Source organism: Convolutriloba macropyga, chromosome 3 (genome assembly GCF_964194025.1).
Source record: "Convolutriloba macropyga chromosome 3, txConMacr16.3, whole genome shotgun sequence".
Taxonomy (NCBI): domain Eukaryota; kingdom Metazoa; phylum Xenacoelomorpha; order Acoela; family Convolutidae; genus Convolutriloba; species Convolutriloba macropyga.
In genome coordinates, this window is record NC_134470.1 from 9181014 (window position 1) to 9205646 (window position 24633).

The 24633-nt window shown below is 34.1% G+C and overlaps 1 protein-coding gene across 14 annotated transcripts in view; it reads right to left on the reverse strand.

Annotated features, from left to right (window-relative positions):
- The window catches only part of LOC142335911 (cGMP-dependent protein kinase 1-like), a 217200-nt gene that overhangs the window by 83745 nt on the left and 108822 nt on the right, over positions 1-24633 (reverse strand). For 13 of the 14 annotated variants that reach the window (XM_075384281.1, XM_075384293.1, XM_075384287.1 and 10 more), the window contains one exon: positions 11124-11451. In XM_075384281.1, coding sequence (XP_075240396.1) covers positions 11124-11451 — 328 coding nt within the window. Of the gene's footprint in view, positions 1-1465; positions 1659-11123; positions 11452-24633 lie in introns of those variants that run through there. The other variant, XM_075384291.1, reaches the window with a different exon arrangement.

Below are 24633 nucleotides of genomic sequence, written 5' to 3' on the forward strand. Positions count from 1 at the left end.
CTACATTCGGCCTCACATTTACTTAAAATTACTAAAATTAATGAGCTGTCATTGACGGAGCCGTGAATAAGAAATATTGTCAGTAATTAAAATTAAAAAATGAACCTCTCCCTGATTTTGTCGCGCGCCCAGCAAACCGACCAAGTGTTCCAAGTGTTTTCGAATCAGACCAATTGTTGAGTGGAATTCTTCAAATATTAAAAAAACAACGATGTAGGTTGTATATTCATCGAGTTAAATCTGCAAAAAATGGCAAAATTTTAATTCCAGAAGACTTTCATACGGCGCCTAACTGCAACTAGTGCTCTTTCTGAGATTAGGGATTCTGTGTTAAGGTCTCTAGGTCACTAAGTCTGGCAAACTTTAACAGAGTGGACCAAAAAAAGCATATTTTGTGCCATTTTTGATGAAAAAAGTTTGAATTTTGAAAATTTTATCAAAAACTTTAGCAAAAAAATCTTCAATCAAACAATTCAGCAACGCGCTTCTATATCTAACGGTAACAACAAAACTTTGGCAAAAAAAATTTTAATTAATCAGAATTATTTTAGCGAAATTGTGCCAAATTTTAGCAAAAACTACTTAAAATGTGAACAAAAACAGTCGAATGTTCACAGAAATTTAAACCTCGATAACTCCCTTTGAAAAACGAAAATCGAAAAAATCTTTTTAATTCCTTTTTCTAGGCTGGACGGGCTTTTTAATGATACCACTCACAATTCTCTACGATGAATATATCGATCGGCCAAAATTGACTGAACAAAAAAAAACCAGTTGAGTATATAGTTCCTCCCTCCCCACTAAGGTGGGGGTCGGAACAAAAATGGTTACTGATAGTTTAAAGCACAGATAGATTAAAATTAGTTTTTCTGTATTCATTGATACCAATTTTAATTCAGCAAGGGGTTCGAATTTTAAAATTGGGGTTCGATCAAAGAATGCATGAAATTAAAAGAGCTTAATTTTTTTTGAGAAAGAAAAGCTAATTTTCACTACTGAAGCTTCAAGAGATGGTGAATACTCGCTTTCAATTTTGAATTGAGTTTTTCAAACATAATTTGATAAGCAAATATATACAAAGCTGTTTAAAACCGTTTGTCCTTAAAAAGTTCTTTGATATATTTTTCTAAATCGCGAGGCATAATCTGAGAATCCAATAAACCAAACAAAATTCTTAAAAGGAAAACATCCACATTGTTATAAAATAAATTTTCTGCTAGCCGAAAATTGAATTTGCAATTTCATAACATTATCTTGGCATAAAATTGAATTTGCAATTTCATAACATTCTCTTGCCAAATATCCATAACGTCCTGCCCCCCCCCCCCACGTCACAAGTTCTGATCAACTGAATTTTCTATATATTTATAACTCTGTTATAAATCCCATTAACTTAAAATTACCCATAAAATGACCCCATAAATATAAAAGGACGCAGAGTTGATAACAAAAGGTGGACACTTACCATTATTTAGAAGAGAATTCGAGTTGAAATTTCTTTAAAAGGGCAAATTTATCTTGACAGTGATAAAAAAAATACCAGTGCCCACAATAGAGTTCACTCTATCTAGATCTAAATAAACCGAAAACTAAATGAAAGAATACTTAATGCTTGCTAAAATTAAAGATACCTATTTTTAACACAACATAAATTTCGCTCGTTCTTTGCTAAATTTACCACAAAATTGATAATAATTGAAAAGAAGGAAAACAAATTGAAGGCAGATATTTCTTAATTCTTTCTAAATTTAAGATTTTTAATTAAATCAGAACATAGTTTTCTTATTGCTTTATAAATTCATCCACAGATTTGAATAATTGAAAATTCTCAAAATAATTAGGCAAGGCTATGAATGCAAATGCGGCTACAGCAACGAAGGCACTGCAAATAATCAAAACATCCCGGACCCTAGTCCCAGGACAATTCAGCGCTGAATCTTTACATTCCCATATTAACTCACAAAATCAGCTCTGAATCAGTACATTTGCAGTCCATTTTTAAATTTTTATGAGCAGGACAAATTCAGAAAAACTTTTTTAATCATGATTTTGTACTTGACAGATTAAACTTGATTTTTACCATGATCAGACCAAACTCATGCAAAATTGAAATTTTCGATTGTAGCAAAAAAAATTGACCATGACGAAATTGCATGCAAAATTGCATGCAGATGTCCCGCCGCACGCCGTAAGGACACGTTACCCAGCAATTTGCCGAATGAAACACATCTCAGCCCCCCCCCCCACGAACACCCGCCAACCCGCCCTACACCAATCTTGGGGGGGGGGTCTGGGCGGCTCAACAGGACGGAATCTCAACAGGGGGACACGTTAACCAGCAATTTGCAGAACGAAACCCTGCCCCCCACCCAGCCGGCGCGCCCACCTGCCCGTCCGCCCGCCTTCCCGTCTGCCCGTCCGCCCGCCTGCCCGCCTGCCCGTCCGTCCGCCCTACACCAATACGGGGGGGGGGTGAATCTCAACAGAATCTTTCTCCACTTTCATAGCCGTTTATTTCAATATCGAAACTCGCAAAATGTGAACTAAGGGGCACGGCGGTGTTGTCCACAATTCGGGAAATGGAAAAGGAGTTCAAGGCAGTGGTGCCTCCGTGAACGGCGAAGTCGGCGATGGTGCCCACAGATAGGGAAAAGGAAAAGCAGTTCAAGGAAGTGGTGTTTCTGTGAACGGCGTGGGGGAGCGGTGTGCCACATCGTCAGTTCACAAATGAGGAGTTCAGAAATGAAGAAGATCCCGGAAAGAATATCCTGTTGAGGGTCAGACCCCCCCCCCCCCACACACACATGGATCCAACGGATCAACGGATACTTGTACTGGCTGCATGGTCTTGGGATACTTGTTGGGCCAGGTGGTGTTTGATGGGTGGGTGGGGGGGTCTGACCCTCAACAGGATATTCTTCCCCCAATGGGACTGGGGAAAGAATATCTTGACCAGAGAACTCGAATTGGACTGAAATGACTATTTTTTATTGAAATGACTAATTTTTTATTGTTCTTTTATTCTCATAGTAAATTCAGAGTATTTTCATGCTGAGTTTTTTTCTGAGATTTTTTTCTTCAGGCTGAATTTTTGTTCTGATCAGTAATGCCGCAGTCTGATTTTGTCATGTAGTTCAGAACAAATTCAGAGAAAATAGGTTGTCCTGATTTTTTACTCTGATCAGCCTAATTTTTGACATGATCATGATACTTGGCAGTCCAAAATTCAGAACAAAAGTTATCATGATTCAGCGCTGAAAAAATAATTTAGTGTAGTCCGGGATAAAACAATTGTAGACAACTTAGAAATAAGCTCTTAATTCCACAAACGGGAAAATGTTGCAAATTATCAATTTTTTTAAAAAAAAAAACAAAATAGAAAGCTTCAATATGTCAAAAAATGTAAATTTGAACAATTGTGAAAAATTGATGCCGTTTTTTAATGGTACTTTGAAAAAAAGATGAAACACGAGACACGCCAGATGGCAGCTTCTATTGAAAATTCAATTTCAATTAATTTTTTGCCAAAATTACGCTGTCGCTTTGAATTTTTATTTTCTTCACATTTTGTTCACATGACCGAATGTTTAATGGAGCGAAAAAATAATAATGATAAAATAAACAAAACAAAAAACTGTGATCAAAACATGATTGAAACAAAAGGCGGGAAAATTTTACTCGATCAAAAATGTTAGCCGATCTCGTTTTTAAGGAATATTTTGAACAGTAACAAAAGCTCTCGATCAAAAAATTTGCGAAAATTTTGTGAAACGGAAAGAACCGCGCAAATTAATTGCCCAATTTTGAAAAGCGGGCCAAGCAAAATAGACCCAAAGAAAGACAAAATTCACGTTGAATATCTATCGAGTGAAATAAATTTCTCAATAAAAGAGAATTAGCGTCGTTTATTTGAAGTGGGAATAGGAAAGGATAACCTTGAAGGTAGAAATAATTGGATCATAATTGAAAACACGTTTTCATTCTGTTCTATTTTGGGCAACTAAGAATAAAGGGCTACTACCCGTAAGCTATTAAAACAAACTTTAACGTGGGGACAAACTATTGCGCGTTTGTTAAGTGCATAACATATATCATTCCAGGAAAATAGTTCAAAAGCGAAAGGAGGATTAAATAAATCCAAACCTAGAGAGAATAAATTCCTTACTGACATGAGTCGACAGAAACACGAAAAAAAATCTAGGCAAGAGTTTTCAGAAACTTTCCCAAGAAAGAGAATTAACATACGGTCTCAATTTTCTCTCTAGTTTAGGTTGCCAGGATACTGGCAGTCTTAACCGCAGTGCCGAAGTATAATTTACAGCTCTTTTAGAGTCTAATTTTATCGCCTAAATTATAGCATGTCACCAAAATATATTGCCCAATTTTGGTGCCAAATGACATGGGCATAAAAGATGCTGTTTCAAAAATAAACGAGCTGCAACGAAACACAAATTTTGAATGCCGTCCCCAAAAACTGTTTATCAAGTTTTACCAGCGCAACTCACACGAACACACACACACACACACACACACACACACACACACACACACACACGCACACACACACACACACACACACACACACACACACACACACACAGACACACACACAAATACACACACACACAAACACACACACACACACACACACACACACACCACAAAAAACGCTACCCATATAAAATTATCCATTCTAGTTGATTGTATAATTTCAATCAAGCCATAAATACAAAATGAACTAGAGACAACTAGTAAAGTAGTATAAGATCAGAACGCAGTTTTTGGCAACTTTCGTTAAATTTCAGTAGTCAGAGCAACATTGGTGGAGAAAAAAATCCTAATTTGTAGATGTTTGATAATTTTAGTCAGTAAATAACGTTACTTAACTTTTAATTTTTTGCTTCATTGATTTTAAACAACTCCTTTTCCAATGATAGCATGTGGATAACTTTCTGATATAAATTACGCTCAATGCCTGTTGAATATCAAATAGTTATCGTCACAGGTCGAACTTTTTTATGCAACTAGAGGTTCGGTCACGCACAGTCAACGTATTGTGCAATAAGAAGAAAAGTTGCTGATAACATCTGAAAAATTTCGAGTGTAACAAAAACCATCAAACGGAACTATCAAGCTACAGCCGACGAATAGAGAAAACAAAACAGAACTAATTTTTAATTTTTTAGGCAGCACAAATTTTCAATAATTTTTAATACATATACCATATACTAAAGAAAATCTAGCAGATAATGAAAAAGAATCATTCAAATTAATCGTTATTTTGAAAAAGAAATAGATCAGTTCTACTGCTCTCAATTTAACATCGCAATAAAATTTGCTGTTTGTTTTTACATGCAAATGTTAATTACTACAAAAACTACGTTTAAAGCAAATTCATCTATACGTTTGTCTGAGAAGCTATTATAGCCAACCCACAATTTGCTTCAGCTTATAAAAATAGTGAGAAAAAGATAAAAGTGATAACATAAAGATTTTTTTACTTTTAGTTGTTAGTAAAACTTTTTAAGTTAACCAATTTTTATCCTAAAGCTAACAATTTTGGCTTTTTATATAAAGCTATTGTTAAGCTTTTGTATCAAATCATATCGTCCCTGCAAATATTAATTCCGGGAGTCTTTTTTAAAGCAATCACTTTAAAAAGAATCAGGGAATTAATAATTGCAGGAATGAAGAGATTTGATACACAAGCTTAACAAAAAGATTATATAAACAACCAAAGTTGTTAGCCTTAAGCTAAAAATTTTTTAACTTAAACATGAGTTTTACTAACAACTAAAAAAATCTTTTTTTGTTCACTTTTGTCTTTTTCTCACTCTTCTTATGGGTTTTAAAGGACAGATAAGAGCTGTATAAATTTGAAAAATGTAAATATTTGAGAAAGAAAAACTGAGACAGAATCACAAAACCCTGCCTGAAAAAAAACAGTCAGCAAGCCTGAAATCTGACCTTATGAACGCAATATTAGGGCTTCGATGAGCTCAATTATATAAAGAATTGGTATCTTAAGTCTTGCATGTGAGTGTTTCAGTGCTCTAAATCATCTCTCGTGGCGATTACAATCCACTACAATTTGAATGGTTTAAAAAACTCTGATGAAAAAATCTCAGATAAAACTTGGAACTCATCGGGAGCCGCGGAGTCGTTCTGGAATTAAGTCAAAAAATTGAATTGAATTTAAAAGAATCATGCAACCATGTTTGAAACAAGCAACTTTCAAGTTTTAAAGCTTGACTCCGTATGTAGGAAAACTTGGCATTCTACCAATTGGAACTTCAGACATCTGACCTTTCAAAAACTGATGCGTGTATGTTTCAACTTGACTTGAAACGCTCAACTAACAAGTATTGAAATGCCGAAAATTCGAGGAATTTGACATCCGGCCATGTATATATTTTTCTTATTTTTACTTTTGTCAGTGTAGAATTTCTTGATTTAAAAACTCGGATCTTTTCCATTTGTGCCAATTTTTACTCTTTATTGTTATTACTGATAAAAAATAAACACAAGAATTGCAATTTTATAGGATAAAGTGTCTGCTTCGGTGTTGATTTTGGACAGCAGGATTCTGGCTGTTTCGTTTTATTTTTATTTGAGTCGACAGATGATCATCACAAGTTTAATTAATCCAAACTACGAGAAACGGGCACGTCCACTTGAAGAGAGAATTTAGAGAGAGGCTGGCTAGTTTTCAGTAAACGGAAGTAAAATGAGTTTCTTGTAAAATTTCAACAACTTGGTGGCGCCTCCAATGCCTTAGGCAATATTTAAGATAGTTAATTTTAAAATTTAATGAGCAAGTTGAACAGATTCTATGTGCGAATAAACTTACAGCTTCTCACGGAAAAGTGTCAAACTTCTGTCTTCATTTTCTCTGTAAATAATTGCAAGGTTTTCTGAAATTGGATCTATTAAACTTCTGATGATTATCCGTCGTAGAACGAAACTATTAGAATTATGTTATTCAAATTCACTTCAAAAACATGAATTTGTGAATTTTGTCAGTGAGTGGTAGCAACAGTACTTGAAAAAGGGAGGCGGAAAATGTCTAAACGGAAAGCAGAGTTTGGTGACCGCTACAGATTTTTGTAGCACGAATCTGGCTCTAACAAGTTATTTAGCCAATAATTATGCAACTGCTGTTATCCCAACTAGAATGGATTGAAATCAATACAACATAAAATGAAAAATTTTAAATAGTATTTCCAATTCTCAGAGTTAAACGGATTTTCGATTGCCATAACAAACGTGAGTTAGTAATAATCATTAAACATTAAATTTCCACCTCGGTTATAACTAAAAATCGCAAAACCTAAAACGCAGCTTACCTGTTCAGAGCCAACGTCCTAAATATTTCACTCGTTAGAATTGTAATCAATAGAAAACTGAGCTATCAAATCTGATTTATAACGTTTCAGAGAAATTATTTTGAAAAGTAAATATAGGGAAAAGTAAACTTTCCGTCATAAATTTAGTGAATAATTTTCCAATAATTCTTGCAGAATTTGAAAGTTGCCTGGAAACCAGGCTATGAAATAGGTTAAGATTTTCAAATGGAGCCAAATAAAATATTGCTTCACCTGTACAGAGAAACACAATAATTAGAGCTTACCCTGTGCAAAGTTACTGGGCAACAAGAAATCAAGTCTACCCAATTTGATCAAATTGACTCCACGGACACGCCTGAGTAGATTCTACAATTTGGAAAGTCTCTCAGATCAGAGGGCAACATAAAGACTAACAGTAGTCTAGACAATAGAACGAAAGACAGTGATTCGAATGATAAAAGTTGGGGCAATAAATCGAAACTGAATTTACAATCACAATACGTCAATTATATTCGATAATCCCGTATAATATGTGCGATCGAGATCATACTTATTCGGTTGTGATATATTAATCAGATTGTGCAAGATCTTGCAAGATTAACATTTTTTCCCAAGTAACTTGCAAGATCTTGCAAGATTAACATCGGGTCTCGGTTGGGGTTCATCTCAAGTCCCAAGCTGTGTTGTATTGCTTGGCCATGGCCCGCCAGGTATGACCAAATACTCTACTCTCTTGCTTGAAAAATGTAAGTTGATGTCTAGTTAGTGACAATTAGAAAAAAAAACGAAAATTTTCTATTTATTGACCCAAGTTAAACACATTTCTGTCTTTCGATCTAGCGACCGTTCGATTTACTGCCCTGGCCCAGGTGCAGAATCAAGGGCTACTAAAGGGTTTATGTCTTCACAGCAGGTGTTGTTACCCTTTACATTTTTGTAACAACAGACAAAAGTTATAAACATGCTTGATTAATTGGTGTGGTCGGAAGTAGTTACCAGGTTTCATGCAGTATAATTTTTCCCATTATTTTAATAAGAGCAAAGCCTGGATCATATTGAGACATATTTAATGAAATCTAAAATAGGGAGCGCGAATATGTTAGAGCATATAGCAGATTTTTGAACGTTCAAATAACCCGAGTGGCGAATTCGGGTCTTAGTCTTGCAAGATATTGAAAGAATATTAACATGCAAAGGGAAGCTTCTACTCATGAAATATAGAAGCAAAGCATAGCCGGTTAAATGCATAAAATTTCTCTTACTTTTAAATATTTAGCAAATTTTTTTTTACCGTTCTTGAACACCATCAAGAGTTCGAAAGTGAAATTTCATAGGCAATTATAAATCTGACCAATAGTAAAGTCAACGAAGTGTTATAGGTCATCCCGGGTCGAGGTTTCGCGGTGAACTTTCGTAAGAAATGCGGTGAAAAAAAATAATTTTCACCGCGTATTTCTTACATCTTTTTTGCGGTGAATGCGGTGAATTGCGGTGAATTATTTATTTTCACCGCGTTCTCAGTATTTTTTCAAAAAAGAATCCTCATCACACGGGTTCGCATCTCTGAGCTCCTGCATGCCTTCAGCTGCCTAGTCCACTGCGCCAACTGTCACGTACAGCTTTGAAATTTCTTGTGAAATTAAATCAGATTGAGTAAACGTTGCCAATCATATGCGGTGAATTTTTGTAAGAAATGCTGTGAATTTCGCGGTGAATTTTTGTAAGAAATGCGGTGAAATGTGGTGAAATATTTATTTTCACCGCATTCACCTCAATCACCGCATTCCTTACAAAAATTCACCGCATTCACCGCATTTCTTACAAAAATTTACCCAAAAACCTCGACCCGGGATTGGAAGCAACTGCAAAATTCACCGGTAAATAAAACATTTCACAATGAAAAGTTATTAAATCAGAATTAACAAATAACGAGAACTATAACCTGGTGAAAAATTAGCATTTTATATAAAGCAATCGCGAAAACCAGGTTTCGGAAAAGATCTAACCTAAAAACCTCCACTTGATTTTAGATAAGATATGAACCCCCGAGGAACATTACCCCCACAAAAGTGAACTCCCAGATTGTTAATGTGTTGTGCATTAAGCGCATTTGACGATGCCTCACGGTCCACGATTATTCCTTTGCGGCACATGAAAACAATATGAAAAAATGTCAAGCGAACAAAATATTACGACCAAAATTCAGTTTTAAAATGAGTTTTCTTTCCATGGGGGCTCATATCTTAGTTAAAATTAGTTGGGTTTTTTCGTGAGTTTTTTTCCGTGGGGTTTATTTCCTAGACACAAGAAAGCCACAACACTGCAAATTTTGACACTGCAGAACAAAAACTTTTGCAAGTCTCAAAATAAATCTGAAAACTACAAACACTGGTAATACTGCAGTCCTTGACTGAAAATAACATGCGTTATCGACCAACCGAAAAAGTAAAAGTATAATGTAGCTAGTTGTAGTAAAACGAAGTTGTTTGCATCAAAAAACTTGATCCAACAAAACGAGGCGTGACGTTTTTCAACAAAGCGAGAGCTGATTTTCAATGTTAGCGGAAAATTTTTCATTCTCAGGAATACATGAAGACATAAAAGTTTGTTTTTATTTTCATATCGTGTTCTGTGTTTCTTTTTGCAACGCTACAAAATAACATAATTTCTTTAGATATTACAAAAAGACGAAAATCTGCAGCCAAAAATCCGGAAACCTTCAAGGATGTCTATTAGATATTTTATTCAAAGAACCGACAAATTTCACATCAAAAAATAGCTGACAGTTCTTTTGAAAGGTAAACATTTTTTTCAACAAACAAACATTTGTCTTAAGCGGCTCAATTTACGTTGTTCCGAAGATAAATAGTCACCCAATAAAATTGATAAACAGATGACAAGAAGAAAGGAAACATTAAATTGGTCATGTAAAATATCAATGCTTAAACTTAAAGAAAAACTTTGGCAAAATGGTTGCTTGATTTGAAAACATTGTGAGTCCGTGATTGTTAATTTTTTTAAATTCTTCGAAGCAATTGAGGAAAAATTGACAAATATTTTGTTTTTTGTTGATTGCAATAGTTTGAACTGGTCATAATTGTCTTTCATGATCAATCCTATTTTTTGAACTTGCGATTTGATGCCGTGAAAACTAAAAAATCAGCTGCAAGATTTTTAGCAATCTGTTTTAATCACAAGAAAAAAATTTTTGACATAGATTATTGACATTATTTTAGGATCTGTTCACTGAAAAAGTATAATAACATTTTCCGCACTTTTTCATTAGAGGCGTCTACCGATAAGGAATGTCAAGTAAATTTTTTTCACTTTTTTTTTTAGCTGGCTCCACTTTGTATTTAAAAACTTATTTCAAAACTGTATTTCAACGCATATGTTTCCCATAAAGTGGAGTGATTCTGATTTGAATTCAAAAGAAATATCATAGAAATAGGTGACAGGCGGCGCAGTCGAATTGGTTGACATGAAGGAGATCAGAATTTTGAGCAAGGCAGTTTACTTAGCATTTTTACCTCATTCGTCACTAAAGAATACGGGAGCTTTGCGTTGAAAATTAGTTTTTCTCACTGCTTTTCACCGCAAATCTTACATTATATTTTTTCCACAAAACCCGACCCGGGAAGTGGACTTTGAAAGTATGTTTACATTGGTCCCTATCGACGCTTGTAATGGTTGCATTTTCAGCGCCAATTTTTTTAATACTCGTTTTGCACTCTTCATGGCTAAAGTAGCCAGTCAAACATTGTTTGTTAAACTAACCTCTTCTACGTCCATCTGCTGGCCATCGACCTCAATGAATTCCTTCTCCGAGTCGCTCCCAATTCGGGTTCCACCCAAAAAACTCACAAAGTTCACACTTCGAATCGTGGAACTCAACCTTGAAATTGGGTTGCGAAAGGTGCCAGAAGCTCCAGCGGCTGCCGAGTCGTAGTCTGATCTGGATGTTGACATGGATCCGACTGAGTTGGTTGCGACTCCGAAGAACCCGTTTGGGAAGTCGTTGTGGTTGCTCTCGGCGGATTCTTTCGAAGAGGGTGGAGAGGGTGCTCGTTTCACGGGGTGTATGTGGGTGTAGTGCGAGGGTGTGCTAAAAGCGCATAAAGTTATGAAGAAGACAAGCCGGAATCAGTAAATTTTTTGAAACTTTTGGGATTCAAACAGCTGAAAATGTTCTCAAAATGGGCTCAAAAGGGGCTAAAAACAGAATAACCATGATTGCAAAATACAGATTTTTTTGGCGCTATTTTGAAATGCCGACACTTTAAAAATCTGCCAAATTTTATAATTTGTTGCAGAAATGTCGCATTTCAGAGTCTGGCACTGCAAAATTTTGACATTGCAGGGGCGTGTTTCAAGCAAAATTGTGTGACTCAACGAATGCATCTCAAACGCGGTTCTCGTTTAGTGACAGGTTTTTCAGTAACACCATCAGAGTAACTTAACCTATTCTTGAAAGCCGGCACTTTAAAGGTTCTAAAACCTGGTCTCGCGAGTCATGGCCATAATGTGGTAAATATATTGCAGCTCGCAAATAATGCTTAATTTGAACCAATAAGAATAGAGATTCTTTTTCGATCTATTTTCCCCAATTTTTCTGTTTTCGATCTGTTGTCCTTTCGATCTACTGTCCGGTCACCGTATAGGGATGCCTAAATTCACTTAATTGCATACTATTTTTATTAATGTGATTTTGAACATAAAAAATTCAGTTTAATGTTTCGATCTGAAAGATATTAATTTATAACCATTAATTAATGAACAGTAGAGGCGCTTATGTAGGTCAATTTTACGAGAGTGTTATTCGGAACATGTTTCAATTCTGAACCAGTATTCACATTCAGTCGAAGCCACCTTACGACTTAGAAGTCATACACCAGAAAACGTATAATGCATTCTAAAAAATTCCACTCCTGACAAACAGAACAATTTATGGCTTGACACGTTCTTACAGGAAATTATGAAATAAAACATTTAACATTGTAGGGCAAAACGGTTAACAACAAGTTCATAACAAACTTCATTTTTTTAAAAAAAAAGAATTTTGTTGAGAATGGTAGTCATTTAATCTAAAAATAAGGAAGAGAGAGAGACAGAGAGAGAGAGAGAGAGAGAGAGAGAGAGAGAGAGAGAGAGAGAGAAAGCGAGCTGAAACCGCTAACACAAGCTATCAATTGCAGCGTAAAGGTAGCGTAATCATATCAATCGAAGAGGGATTTTCAAGGTGCAGAAAACTTTCCAATAAATAAACTATAAGAAACGCACTAAAGGAAGCCAGGAAATTGTATGCAAAGAACTGCAATACAGCAAAGCATTACGACGTCTGATATTTTCGTTTTACCACAGATATATTATTAAACAAAAAAATCTACTTTATTTTCAATAAGGATTCGCTAACTAATTTTGATTACAATTCTAATGCTATTGCCAATAAAGGTTTAATAAAGTTATTATACGAAATTATTCGTCGCATTTTTTTATATAATAATTTATACATTATATCTAAAATGTGGAACAAAGTATAACACGTACATATTAGACAAATTATTGCAATTTTTCATACGTCAAACAAAGTGTTTCCTTTTTCCAAACAACGAATAACATAAGCAAAATAGATATTATGAAAAAAAGAAAGCTAAAAAATATAGTATTTTATTGAAACAAAAGGATTAAAGAAATTCCATCAGCGTAGTTCTGTGATTTCAAAATTAAATCATAACTAATTAAAACTTTTTGCGAGTCTGATTTCAAACAGCCTTGGAGAGATACGAATATATATATATATATATATATATATATATATATATATGTGTGTGTGTGTGTGTGTATTTATATATATATATATATATATATATATATATATATATATATAAATCAATTTAAAAATCAATTTTAATTGATAGAAATTCTGTTGCGTCGTCTCCCAATAGTCAATTAATGAAAAATTTCATTGCACCATTCATTGCGGTTTCAACATGCAATTGCTTCCTATAAAATTACGGCGTGAAATGATTGGCAAAAACAAAAAAAACTCTGACAGAATTGAACACTCGAGCAAAACTGAACAAATTTTCCGATTATGTCCGTCATAAAAAACTTTATTTTTTTTTAAAAAAAAGAATTTTGTTGAGAATGGTAGTCATTTAATCTAAAAATAAGGAAGAGAGAGAGAGAGAGAGAGAGAGAGAGAGAGAAAGCGAGCTGAAACCGCTAACACAAGCTATCAATTGCAGCGTAAAGGTAGCGTAATCATATCAATCGAAGAGGGATTTTCAAGGTGCAGAAAACTTTCCAATAAATAAACTATAAGAAACGCACTAAAGGAAGCCAGGAAATTGTATGCAAAGAACTGCAATACCGCAAAGCATTACGACGTCTGATATTTTTGTTTTACCACAGAGATATTTTTAAACAAAAAAATCTACTTTATTTTCAATAAGGATTCGCCAACTAATTTTGATTACAATTCAAATGCTATTGCCAATAAAGTTTTAATAAAATTATTATACAAAAGTATTCGTAGCATTTTTTGAAATAATAATTTATACATTATATCTAAAGTGTGGAACAAATTATAACTCGTACATTTTAGACAAATTATTGCAACTTTTTATACGTCAAACAAAGTGTTTCCTTTTTCAAACAACGAATAACATAAGCAAAATAGATATTATGAAAAAAAGAAAGCTAGAAAACATAGTATTTTATTGACACAAAAAAGATTAAAGAAACTCAATCAGCGTAGTTCTGTGATTTCAAAAGTAAATCATAACTAATTAAAACTTTTCGCGAGTCTAATTTCAAACAGCCTTGGAGAGATACGAATATATATATATATATATATATATATATATATAATATATATATATATATATATATATATATATATATATATATATATGTGTATGTGTGTGTGTAAGTATATTTATATATATATATATATATATATATATATATATATATATATATGTATGTATATATATATATATATATATATATATATATATATATGTATATATACATATATATATATATATATATATATATATATCAATTTAAAAATCAATTTTAATTGATAGAAATTCTGTTGCGTCGTCTCCCAATAGTCAATTAATGAAACATTTCGTTGCACCATTCATTGCTGTTTCAACATGCAATTGCTTCCTACAAAATTACGGCGTGAAATGATTGGCAAAAACAAAAAAAGTTCTGACAGAATTGAACACTCGAGCAAAACTAAACAAATTCTCCTTCTATATCACAAATCATCACAAGAAGACATTCCATCTTGTAATAAGATATATTAGTTGTACAGTAAGGATATCAATCGAATGTCGATTTTCAAGGTGCAGGAAACTACTTCAAGCAAAAAACTTTGAGATGTGAGAACCGTCCTAAATGAGGTCAGCAAATTGTATGCAAAGAACTGCAATCTGCAAAGCATTATGACTTTTGATTTTTTTTATTTTACCACAGACATATTTTTAAACAAAAAAATCTATTTTATTTTCACTTTTTGAAAACATACAAAATATCCGTCTATGTTACAAACCTTCACAAAATGAGATTCCGTTTTGTAAGATGATATATTTCTTTGTAAATTTAGCATGTATATTCAGTGAATGTAACGAACGGCAAAATCAAACAACAACAAACATTAATTACATCAAAAAATTTATGTCCGTTTTAGAAAACAAAACTTAACAACAAAGTCAAAATAGTGTCAGATAAAACTGAAAATAAACAAAATAACTTGAAGTTCACCAGACAAAAATGTTTATTCACCAGTTCATAATAAAGCTTGGTAACAATTACGCAAAAGAGAACAGAAACTTTAAAGATAGAAAATTCGCTGATATTTATTTTAAAAAAACAATAAATTTCAAAGTAATGAAAACCGTTAGGAATCAACTAAAATATCCCATAGAAGGCAATTAAGAACTCCTGGTATTCAATTTTTTATTCAGTTACAAAAAGAACAACAAATAGACAACAAACTAAAAATCAAATAAAAAAACTTGCCAGAAAATGCTTTGGAAGCCGTAAGGCCATATTTTGGCACCCAAAATCTGTTCTATTGCACCTTCGACGAACAACGATAATGTATTATTTGGCCGCTCATTAATGAAAATAAGCAACAATTAGACAAAAGGAAAAAAAGCGAAAATATGTAATACTTGATTTTTTTTTCGAAAAAAATTTATTTCCAAAGACATAAAAGCCATTAATTACCAAATGAAAAATTTGAATAGGTTCGTCCATTCTTCCAAAGGGAGCAATTAAGACCTGTATTTATCCAGAAAACGTCTTACGTCTACAAAAAGAACGTCAAATATGACAAAAATCAAAAATTCATTTACTTTTTTTTGTGAAAAACCCGTGTGGAAGCCAGTAAAGTCATAACGAATTCTCTTAAAACATTTGATTTCGTGACACCAATCCCTTTTGACACTTTCCCTTGAAATGTATTATTGGAGCTCTCATTAATGAAACCAGGTGACAATTGACCAAAAAGAAAAAAAAGCAGGATTATGTAATACTTGTTTTTATCGAAAAAAATTTATTTCCAAAGAGATGAAAGCCATTAATTACAAAATGAAAAAGTTGAATAGGTTCATTTATTCTCCCAAAGGAAGCCCCCGAGACCTGCAATTATCCAGAACAAGTCTTATGTCTACAGAAAGAACGTCAAATATGACAAAAATCAAAAATTAATTGACTTTTTTTTGTGAAAAACCCGTGTTGGAGCCAGTAAAGTCATAACGAACTCTTTAAAAACATTAGATTTTGTGACACCAATCCCTTTTGACACCTTCCCTTGACAAAAAACAATGTCATCTTTAACCTTTAATTAACGAGTCCATGTAACAAACAGACAATAAAAGGAACAAAATTGCGAAGGTGAAATGTTTTTTTTTTCATTTTGGAAAACACTTATTTTCAAGATCATGAAAGCCATTATCTATCTTCGAATATCAGAAAATGGGTCTGAAAAGCCAATCAAATAGGGTCATTGTACAGGAAACTGAATACGACTAAAAAGACAAAGTAAAAAAAAACAGTTAAAGACAAAATTAAAAAATTCAATTTAAATCTTCGAGAAAGTACTGTCGAAACGGTAAAGAACCACAATCTATATGGTTAAGGATTTAAATAATATCGAGTGTGCATTATTTTGAACGCGAAAAATGTGATATATGAGCTGACAAAAGCGTGATAATTTGACAAAACTAGAAAACATGAAAAATGGTCAAATAACTAAAAATTTAAAAAAAATTGTGAAATCTAGTAGTATCAAAGCCAGAACACAATAACATAAGGCGTAAAACCGCAATAAAGAATGAATCTGAATTCAGCAGAAAGAAGGAGCACTCTTTGATTGCTGACACTACGCTACAAGTTGACCAAAACAAGAGAAAAATGGAGGCAAAGTTCAGTAAGCCATTTTTTAATTAAAAATCAAATATTCTAAATGTCAAAACGACCATAAGTTTTCGAGCAATCAACTAGATAAATTAATTTCGAGCTAATTAGGGAGCCAAAAGGATCTATCACTAGTACGCTTTGATTTGAAATGTTCTGTTATTTAATTAATATAAAAAAGATTGAATTTTTTTAAATAAAAAACCGACTGACGACAATCCGAATTAGTTTTGGATTGTAACGGTCCAAGATTGGTACAGAACTAGTCCTGCTGATCTTGATTGTCCATTAGGAATATTTATTTTTTGGAATGCCATAGATGTAGATATTTTGTTAGTTTAAAAATCAAAAATAAATTCTGCATTTTGTTAATCAACGAGTAAAGTTAGCTAAAAACGGCAAAGTTTTATTTACAGAGCACTCTCAACGGAAGTTTTAGTGGAATTAGCCCCCTTTTCAATTTACAAAGATTGTGTTAGTGGTGTTTGTTTGTGCGCTTTCTGCAAATTTAATCAGAGTGGACTAAAGAAACTTACTTCGTGCTGTTTTTGATGAAAAAGCCTGAATTTTGTGAAATATTTAGCCGAAATTTGTGACAAAAAAATTCAATGAAAATAGCCGACAATATATTTTGTCTTTAAACGTAAAATTAACAACATTTTCTTGAAAAATTTTATTAAATTTTTTCAAAATTGGCGAAATTTTAGTCAAAATTTCCGAAAAAGGTGAATGAAATCAACGGAGTTCACTCTATTTTCTCGAACGTTTAAACCTCGATATCTCCCTGTCAAAAACAAAAATCAAAAAAATCTTTTTAATTTCATATTCTACGCTGGACAAGCTTTCTAATGATACCAGTCTCAACACTTCTAATGATACCAGTCTCAAAAAAAAACCCATTTGAGTATTTAGTTCCTCCCCCCCCCCCCCTCAAGAGGGGTCGGAACAAAAAATTTAGAAAATTACGGTCAAAAATCAGATACGCCACTTCAGTTTCAATATTCGAAGTACTTCGGAATCATACATTTTTCAACATACATCCATATCTATGTTTTAGTTTCCAAAAATAAAAACTTTTAAAAATCCTTTCTCACTGTTCATCAATATTTTTCTCATATTGCAGACTCAACAAACTGTTAGGTTTTTCCTTCGAGGAGTAATTTTTTTGGCTATTCCGGTATTTTGTGGCAATTTTTCATTTTCTAATAGGCTGCCGAACAGTTGGGTTAAAATTTTGGCATGAATCTGTTAACCATCAGTTCTTGACAATTGTGTATAACAAAAAGGGAATTTGACAAAAAGTGGAATTTAAAATTTTGAAAGAATAGGAATTTAACATTATAGTCTAACAAAGCTCAGCATGTGTTGAACGATGTGAGGCCAGGATGGTTAAGGGGTGGTTCAATGAAAAAAAAAAACAGTTCTTCCAAATCTATTCACCTTGTTTATCTTTTCCAGTGTTTTCCTTTTGCTGTCGAAACATATAACTATTCAAAAAAGATATTCTTGAAAACGTGATATTCCGAAACTCGCCGATAAGTAATTGTGCAAATACAAAGTGGTGGTGACATTTTCATAAACAATAATTCATATAATTTCGGATAAAAAATCAACAAGTTCAAACAATCTTTTAAAAATTCGTTCTGCTTTTTATTTTTCAAAACTCTGTTATATTTTGGGAAGCAATTAATTTCCAACATTCTGTGAGTTCTAATTAATTTTTTTTCTTTCACAGAAAAAATGTTTTTAATTAAATAAAGTAAAAAGGAATATTCCAGGATGAGTTTTTTTAATTCACACCAATTAAAAAAGCGCTTCAAAAAATAAATTTTAGCATAGAAGTGTAGTTTGCTATTAACCATCATTAAATTTTAGTGCACCAAGGATTTTACAAAATTGATTAAAATTGACAAAGTTACCATTTGCAACTAAGTGATGGATAGTTTTATGGAATTGATAATTTTGTTTGTAAAATTGACGATGATGAAATTTCATCCAAAGAGCTTTTAATCTGGGCAACTGATCAGGGTTTACCTGTCAATATTTTAACGAACCACGATTGCACCAAACTAAAAATTTCTATTTATTATAAATATTTTTTTTGGAAAAATTTATCATATTCTGTCAGGAAGTAATTCCAATCATAAATGGCAGAATATTATTTTACTGAGTCGAACTAGCTAGGTGAAAAGGCAATTGCTAAGTTTCTTAATTAAATTTTCTGGAAATTTCAGCGCGTTTCCAAGGCCATGCTTAACGATTCACACACTTTGTCACTCTTTTTCACGTTGTCATTATCGCTCACACACAGTCACTAACAGTGAATTAGACTTATATCAAAAAAAAGTAAATGGGGGTTAAATTCAGAACAGTCCCTCATAATGTTAAAAGCGGATTCGGACCCCGTACTTTGGTCGCAGTGAGTTTCATTGCTGTACCATTCAAAATCAAGTGTAACCATTACTGTACCAGACAAATAGCAGTATAAATACTTTTGCCAGTCTGCCCAGAGTCGATTAGGACACATCCAACTCTGTACTTCTTCTTCGCAGCCTCATTTACATTATTGGTCAACACTGCACAGAATGTTTCACATCAGACTGTACACACAAAGAACTGACAGACTGTACATAGCAAATTTTGAAATCTTCGAATAACTTGATCTCATGCATGAGTATTTTAAAATGGTGATACCCTCACGAGCTTCTATTAGCTATACTTAACGACGAGAGCTTTGGCAGAGGCTGTGAATACGGCCCCTCGTTGCACATTTGACTTTGACTAGCTATACTTCTACTAATTACACCGCAACTAACTCGAACATCGACATCCACCAACCCCCCCCCCCCCTCCACCGACCGCAGCCACCGACCTCCGTCACCGACCGCCACCCACCTCAGACGACCTCCATCGTTTCCACCTGATATAAGTGAATATATAAGTAGCACAAGCTTCGGGCTTTCGCCCGTGGGGTGTCAATCCAAGTGTTCAACACGTACTATTTATGTTTATCTTTTTCCAGTTTTTGAATAGTAGACTCAATGGTCTTCATATGTTGTGTATTTCAGATCTGATTGAAACTTGTTTTCCTGTTGCCACTGTTTACACCTGTTGATTGAATTTGTTTATTGTTAGGATGGAAGTTATCGTTGAACTGCATGAATCGGTGATTGAGTGTTAAGATAGAGAACTAGTGTTATTAATTGCGGATACGAAGTCGAGAGTTTGCCATGGAATTTAGACGTTGAGGAAGATCGATAATGAAAGAAACGCGCTCATACAGAAATATCGTAAAAGACCGTCGCCAAGTTCTGAAAAGGTTGTAGTGGTCAGTGAGAGGAAAGAAAAACATTACCAGTGCGCGCATTGTGACTACGAAAATGAAATTGATCTATCCCCCTCTTCCTCCCCCTCCTCACCCCCCCTCCTCCTCCTCCTCACCCCCCCTCCTCCTCACCCCTCCTCCTCCTCACCCCCCTCCTCCTCCTCCTCCTCCTCCTCCTCCTCCTCCTCCTCCTCCTCCTCCTCCTCCTCCTCCTCCTCCTCCTCCTCCTCCTCCTCCTCCTCCTCCTCCTCCTCCTCCTCCTCCTCCTCCTCCTCCTCCTCCTCCTCCTCCTCCTCCTCCTCCTCCTCCTCCTCCTCCCTCCTCCTCCTCCTCCTCCTCCTCCTCCTCCTCCTCCTCCTCCTCCTCCTCCTCCTCCTCCTCCTCCTCCTCCTCCTCCTCCTCCTCCTCCTCTTCTTCCTCCTCCTCCTCCTCCTCCTCCTCCTCCTCATCCTCCTCCTCCTCCTCCTCCTCCTCCTCCTCCTCCTCCTCCTCCTCCTCCTCCTCCTCCTCCTCCTCCTCCTCCTCCTCCTCACCCCCCTCTCCTCTTCACCCCCACCCCCTCCTCCTCACCCCCACCCCCCTCCTCCTCAACCCACCCCTCCTCCTCCTCCCCTCCCAGTTTTGCTCTCCATTACTCTCGTTTTCGGGTTTGGTTTCGCCTTTGTGCTTTGTTTCAGATCTGTCGCACTGTAGGAACGTTTATTCAAACTGGGGTGCTCTTCTGACAAATGTGGGACGTCATGACCTTGCTGTTGGGAGGTCGACGACTTCCGTGAACATTGTTGATCGCGCGCAACCACCGGGCCACTGAAAAGTGAACACGGATCGACCTCCGCCGACACAAATGTACTCGAGAAATGGGAAATGACTGGAGAAATGGGAAATGAACTTGAGAATTAACCTGCAAACTTGTCATGAACCTGAAAATATATCATGAACTTTTTCATCTAATTAATCCTCTATTTCATTGAATCAATTGAATTCATGCATTTGAACATGGTTTTGCAAAATTGTGTAGGCGAAAGAACTGTGAGAGCAAATGTGAGTGCAAACAAATGTGACCGCTTAAGTAAATATTAGCGAGATAGAAGAGAGAACGAGTGATTGATTGGGTGGTAATTATCGAGCCGCCCACGCTAATTGAGATCATGCTAAGATGCTAATTAGTTATAATCCGGATAAAATCAGCCGCGTTTTATTGATGCTAAGAGAAAATTCAGACTCTAGTTAGGTATGCGCAGGATAAATTTAGCCACTTGCAATAACACTTCAGAAGGAGTTCATAACAAAGAAAATCATGCTCGAATGAATCACCCCAAAACGCAGACTGCGAATTCTCAATTGTGACATGAACATGGTAAGGGCCATGAAAAACATCATAATGTTTTTGTTTCTGATTCAGAGCTGATTTACACTTTGTGATAGGTACGGGACTACAAATAGCTGTTTTGCACTTATACATATAACTTATCATTAGAAAAACTAACCCTCTGAATTGGGTATTAAATAATTATTAATAAAGTTCGAGCAAAAGCTCTAGGCTTAATGAATGCCCAGAACTGTGGAAATGTGTTAATTTTGTCCCAGAATACGAGTGACCTGAATTTTTCCGTCTCTTATTTCCACGATTATTGTAACAGTTTTTCATTGTGAATTAGCACCGTGGAATTTTACAATGTAGTGAGCCAAAACGGCTTTAAACGTTGAAAACGTCTCACAAGAGCAAAAAATCATTCTTTTTCCTATTAGCGCAATTTATCAATTGTATTCAATATAGTTCCCCATAATTTTGTACTAGAAATTGAACTCATTTGATCTGTTAGCTTCATAAGTTTATTTTACAAATTAATTGCTCGATATAAATTTAAACTTATATTCCGCATGTGATTAATAATATTTTAGTTTATTATACTCTTACTTTATTCAAAAGCTGAGAGGATGAGTGACTTATTGCTTCATTTTTGTAAAACGAGTAAGCTAATCTTTAAGCTGATAACACTCACCAAAAAATTTTCGACTAAAATAAAAAAGCGTGATGAAAAAAATCCTGAAACTTTTTATTCGAGTTTTTTTTTGCACAATTTTCACAAATGAAGTTCCGAGTTGAGGCATCCGAAGCAAAATAAAGATGACATTTTATTTTTATGCTATCTAGTATAATCCGGCATGTTACATTTTGCCCATCATAATCGACTTTGTAAAAATAAATAATTGTAGATGGGGTCGCAAACGGCAATTGTGGCACAAAACAGATCAGCCGACCAAGAATTCAATGTACTCATATCAAAAGTTCATTAAATTGCAATCAACAAGTGTTTAAGAAACTTAAATTTTTGGCACGGTAACCGAATTTAGATAAATAAAAAAAACGAAATTCAGGCTCTTGATGGCGATTTTTGATTCTGTTCAGTTAAAAACAGGCAAAAAATTCATAATTTGTATGGAAAATACAAAATTGAATTTCATTATGTTCATACTAAGTTCAGAAAATTACTATGAATTTTACCATTAAAAATCTAACAAGTGCCATTAACAGAGCTCTGGCCATAGAAAAAAATGAAATTTTCATGACTCAGTACTAAAATACTATGTGACTCCGGATCCGGGTTACCATTATGTGCCACCCATCCCCCAACCAATTCAATGTGTAGCCATTCGTACTTCCACCATAATTCGGCCGTCACTTATCAATTTAGGAGAAAAAATTAGTCTGTCAAAAGATTATTATAAAAAAATTTAAATCTTTGTTATATAATTAAAGAACAAAATACAGAAATCGATATTTTTGACATTAAATCAAAGTTTTAGCAAGTTTACTGAACTGTATTCGCTTTCAGTGCAGATGCTCTTCAAAATTGTTGCACTTATTTGTAATTTCGCAAAAAAATGACTAAATGAGAATTTTCGTTGTGCTCTACAATGTCATTAAAAACTGATTCTCAGTCGAAACGCAATCTTTGCATCAGGAAACTTGCCATGAAAAACGAAACTTCCTTGAAAAACTATTAACTAAATGCGTTCTAAAAAGCTTAATAATTCAAATACGATTTCTACACCTCAAGCAATCAATTATTGAAAAAATGTATTGGCAAAAATATTTGTAAAAACGTTTTTTTAAACCTTCAGTTTAGAGTAGTCAGAATCAAAACCCGCAAAAGACTAATTGTTTTTTCGTTTTAAGAATAATGCTATTTTCATACGAATTTGATTTTGTAAAGCTTTTCTTTTTTCCTTAGAATTGATTGATTAGTTTTTGCCAAAATATGAAAAATTTCTTCGAGTAATTACTTTGTTTTCAACAAACGTTCAACCATTGTACAGAATCACCAAACTGTTTATCCAATTCTTTTTTATCAACAATAAGTGTTTTTTGCCTTTGGTTGTGATCGAAAAAAATGAAGCAAAGACAAACACAAAAAGGAACAAGAAAAATCTGTTCATTGGAATACTTTGTTTTTCTCTAAAGGTAATAATGTGAAATTTAAACAAAAAGATCTTTTTAACCAACAAATTATCTTTATTTATAACAAAAAACACTTCTGCTGAAAACAAGCAACAGAAACAAACAAACGAAAATAGTTTTTTTCGAAATTCAAAAATCAGGAAATCTGGGAACATTGCAGTTGGCAACAGTGTGTTGAAATCATCAACAAGAGATACTAATAAAATTGGCGTTGTTTTCAAATCAAAGTTGTTCTAAATTCAGTTGTTACCGAATGAAAATGAAACATAAAGCCACTATTTTTGCATTAGAAATCTGATGAAATCTTTTATTCTGAAGAAGAGAAGACCAGACAACAAAAGCATGAACACCAAAAAAATGAAAAATCCAGTGATTTCTAAAAATAAACAGCATACTAATCAACTGATTTGAAACGAAAATTCAAAACTTTTAAGAATCAATCAGTTTAACCAATTAGTTTAACTAAAACAAGCAGCTGCGAACATTCAGTAAAAATAATAGAATACAACTCGAAAAGAAAAACGATAAAAAGGGCAAATTCAGAAACCAATTAATTTTTTTGAAGACAAACAAATTCAAAGTCGTAAAAAGCATGAACTAATGAACTTCAACAAAATATTTCACTGAGTGTTTTTAAAGAGCTCAATGGTTCAGTAATATGTGACACTTAGTGATAATTCTACAGAGCTGCCAACAAAAACTGGCAAAAACTTTATAAATTTTGGTGTCGCAGAAAAATAAAAAGAAGTTATCGGTTGAAATGCTTGTTTAATTACTTTTGCATCCAAACTATTGACCTCGTCAATACAAAAATTCGTTGATAGTTCCCTAAAAAGCAAAATAGCTCATCGTTCATTGCACTTAGTGACATAGACACAAAAAAGATATTCACCGTAAGATCGGCCAGGCCAATTTCTGGCGTCATTATCAATACTTCAATACTTGGTGATAGGAAAACAAAAAAAAACAAAATATTAGAGTTCAAGAAAAAGCAGAAAGTTCTAGAAGCACGAGTGGCAAATCTATAGAAACCAAAAACCATTGATTAAAAACACCAATCA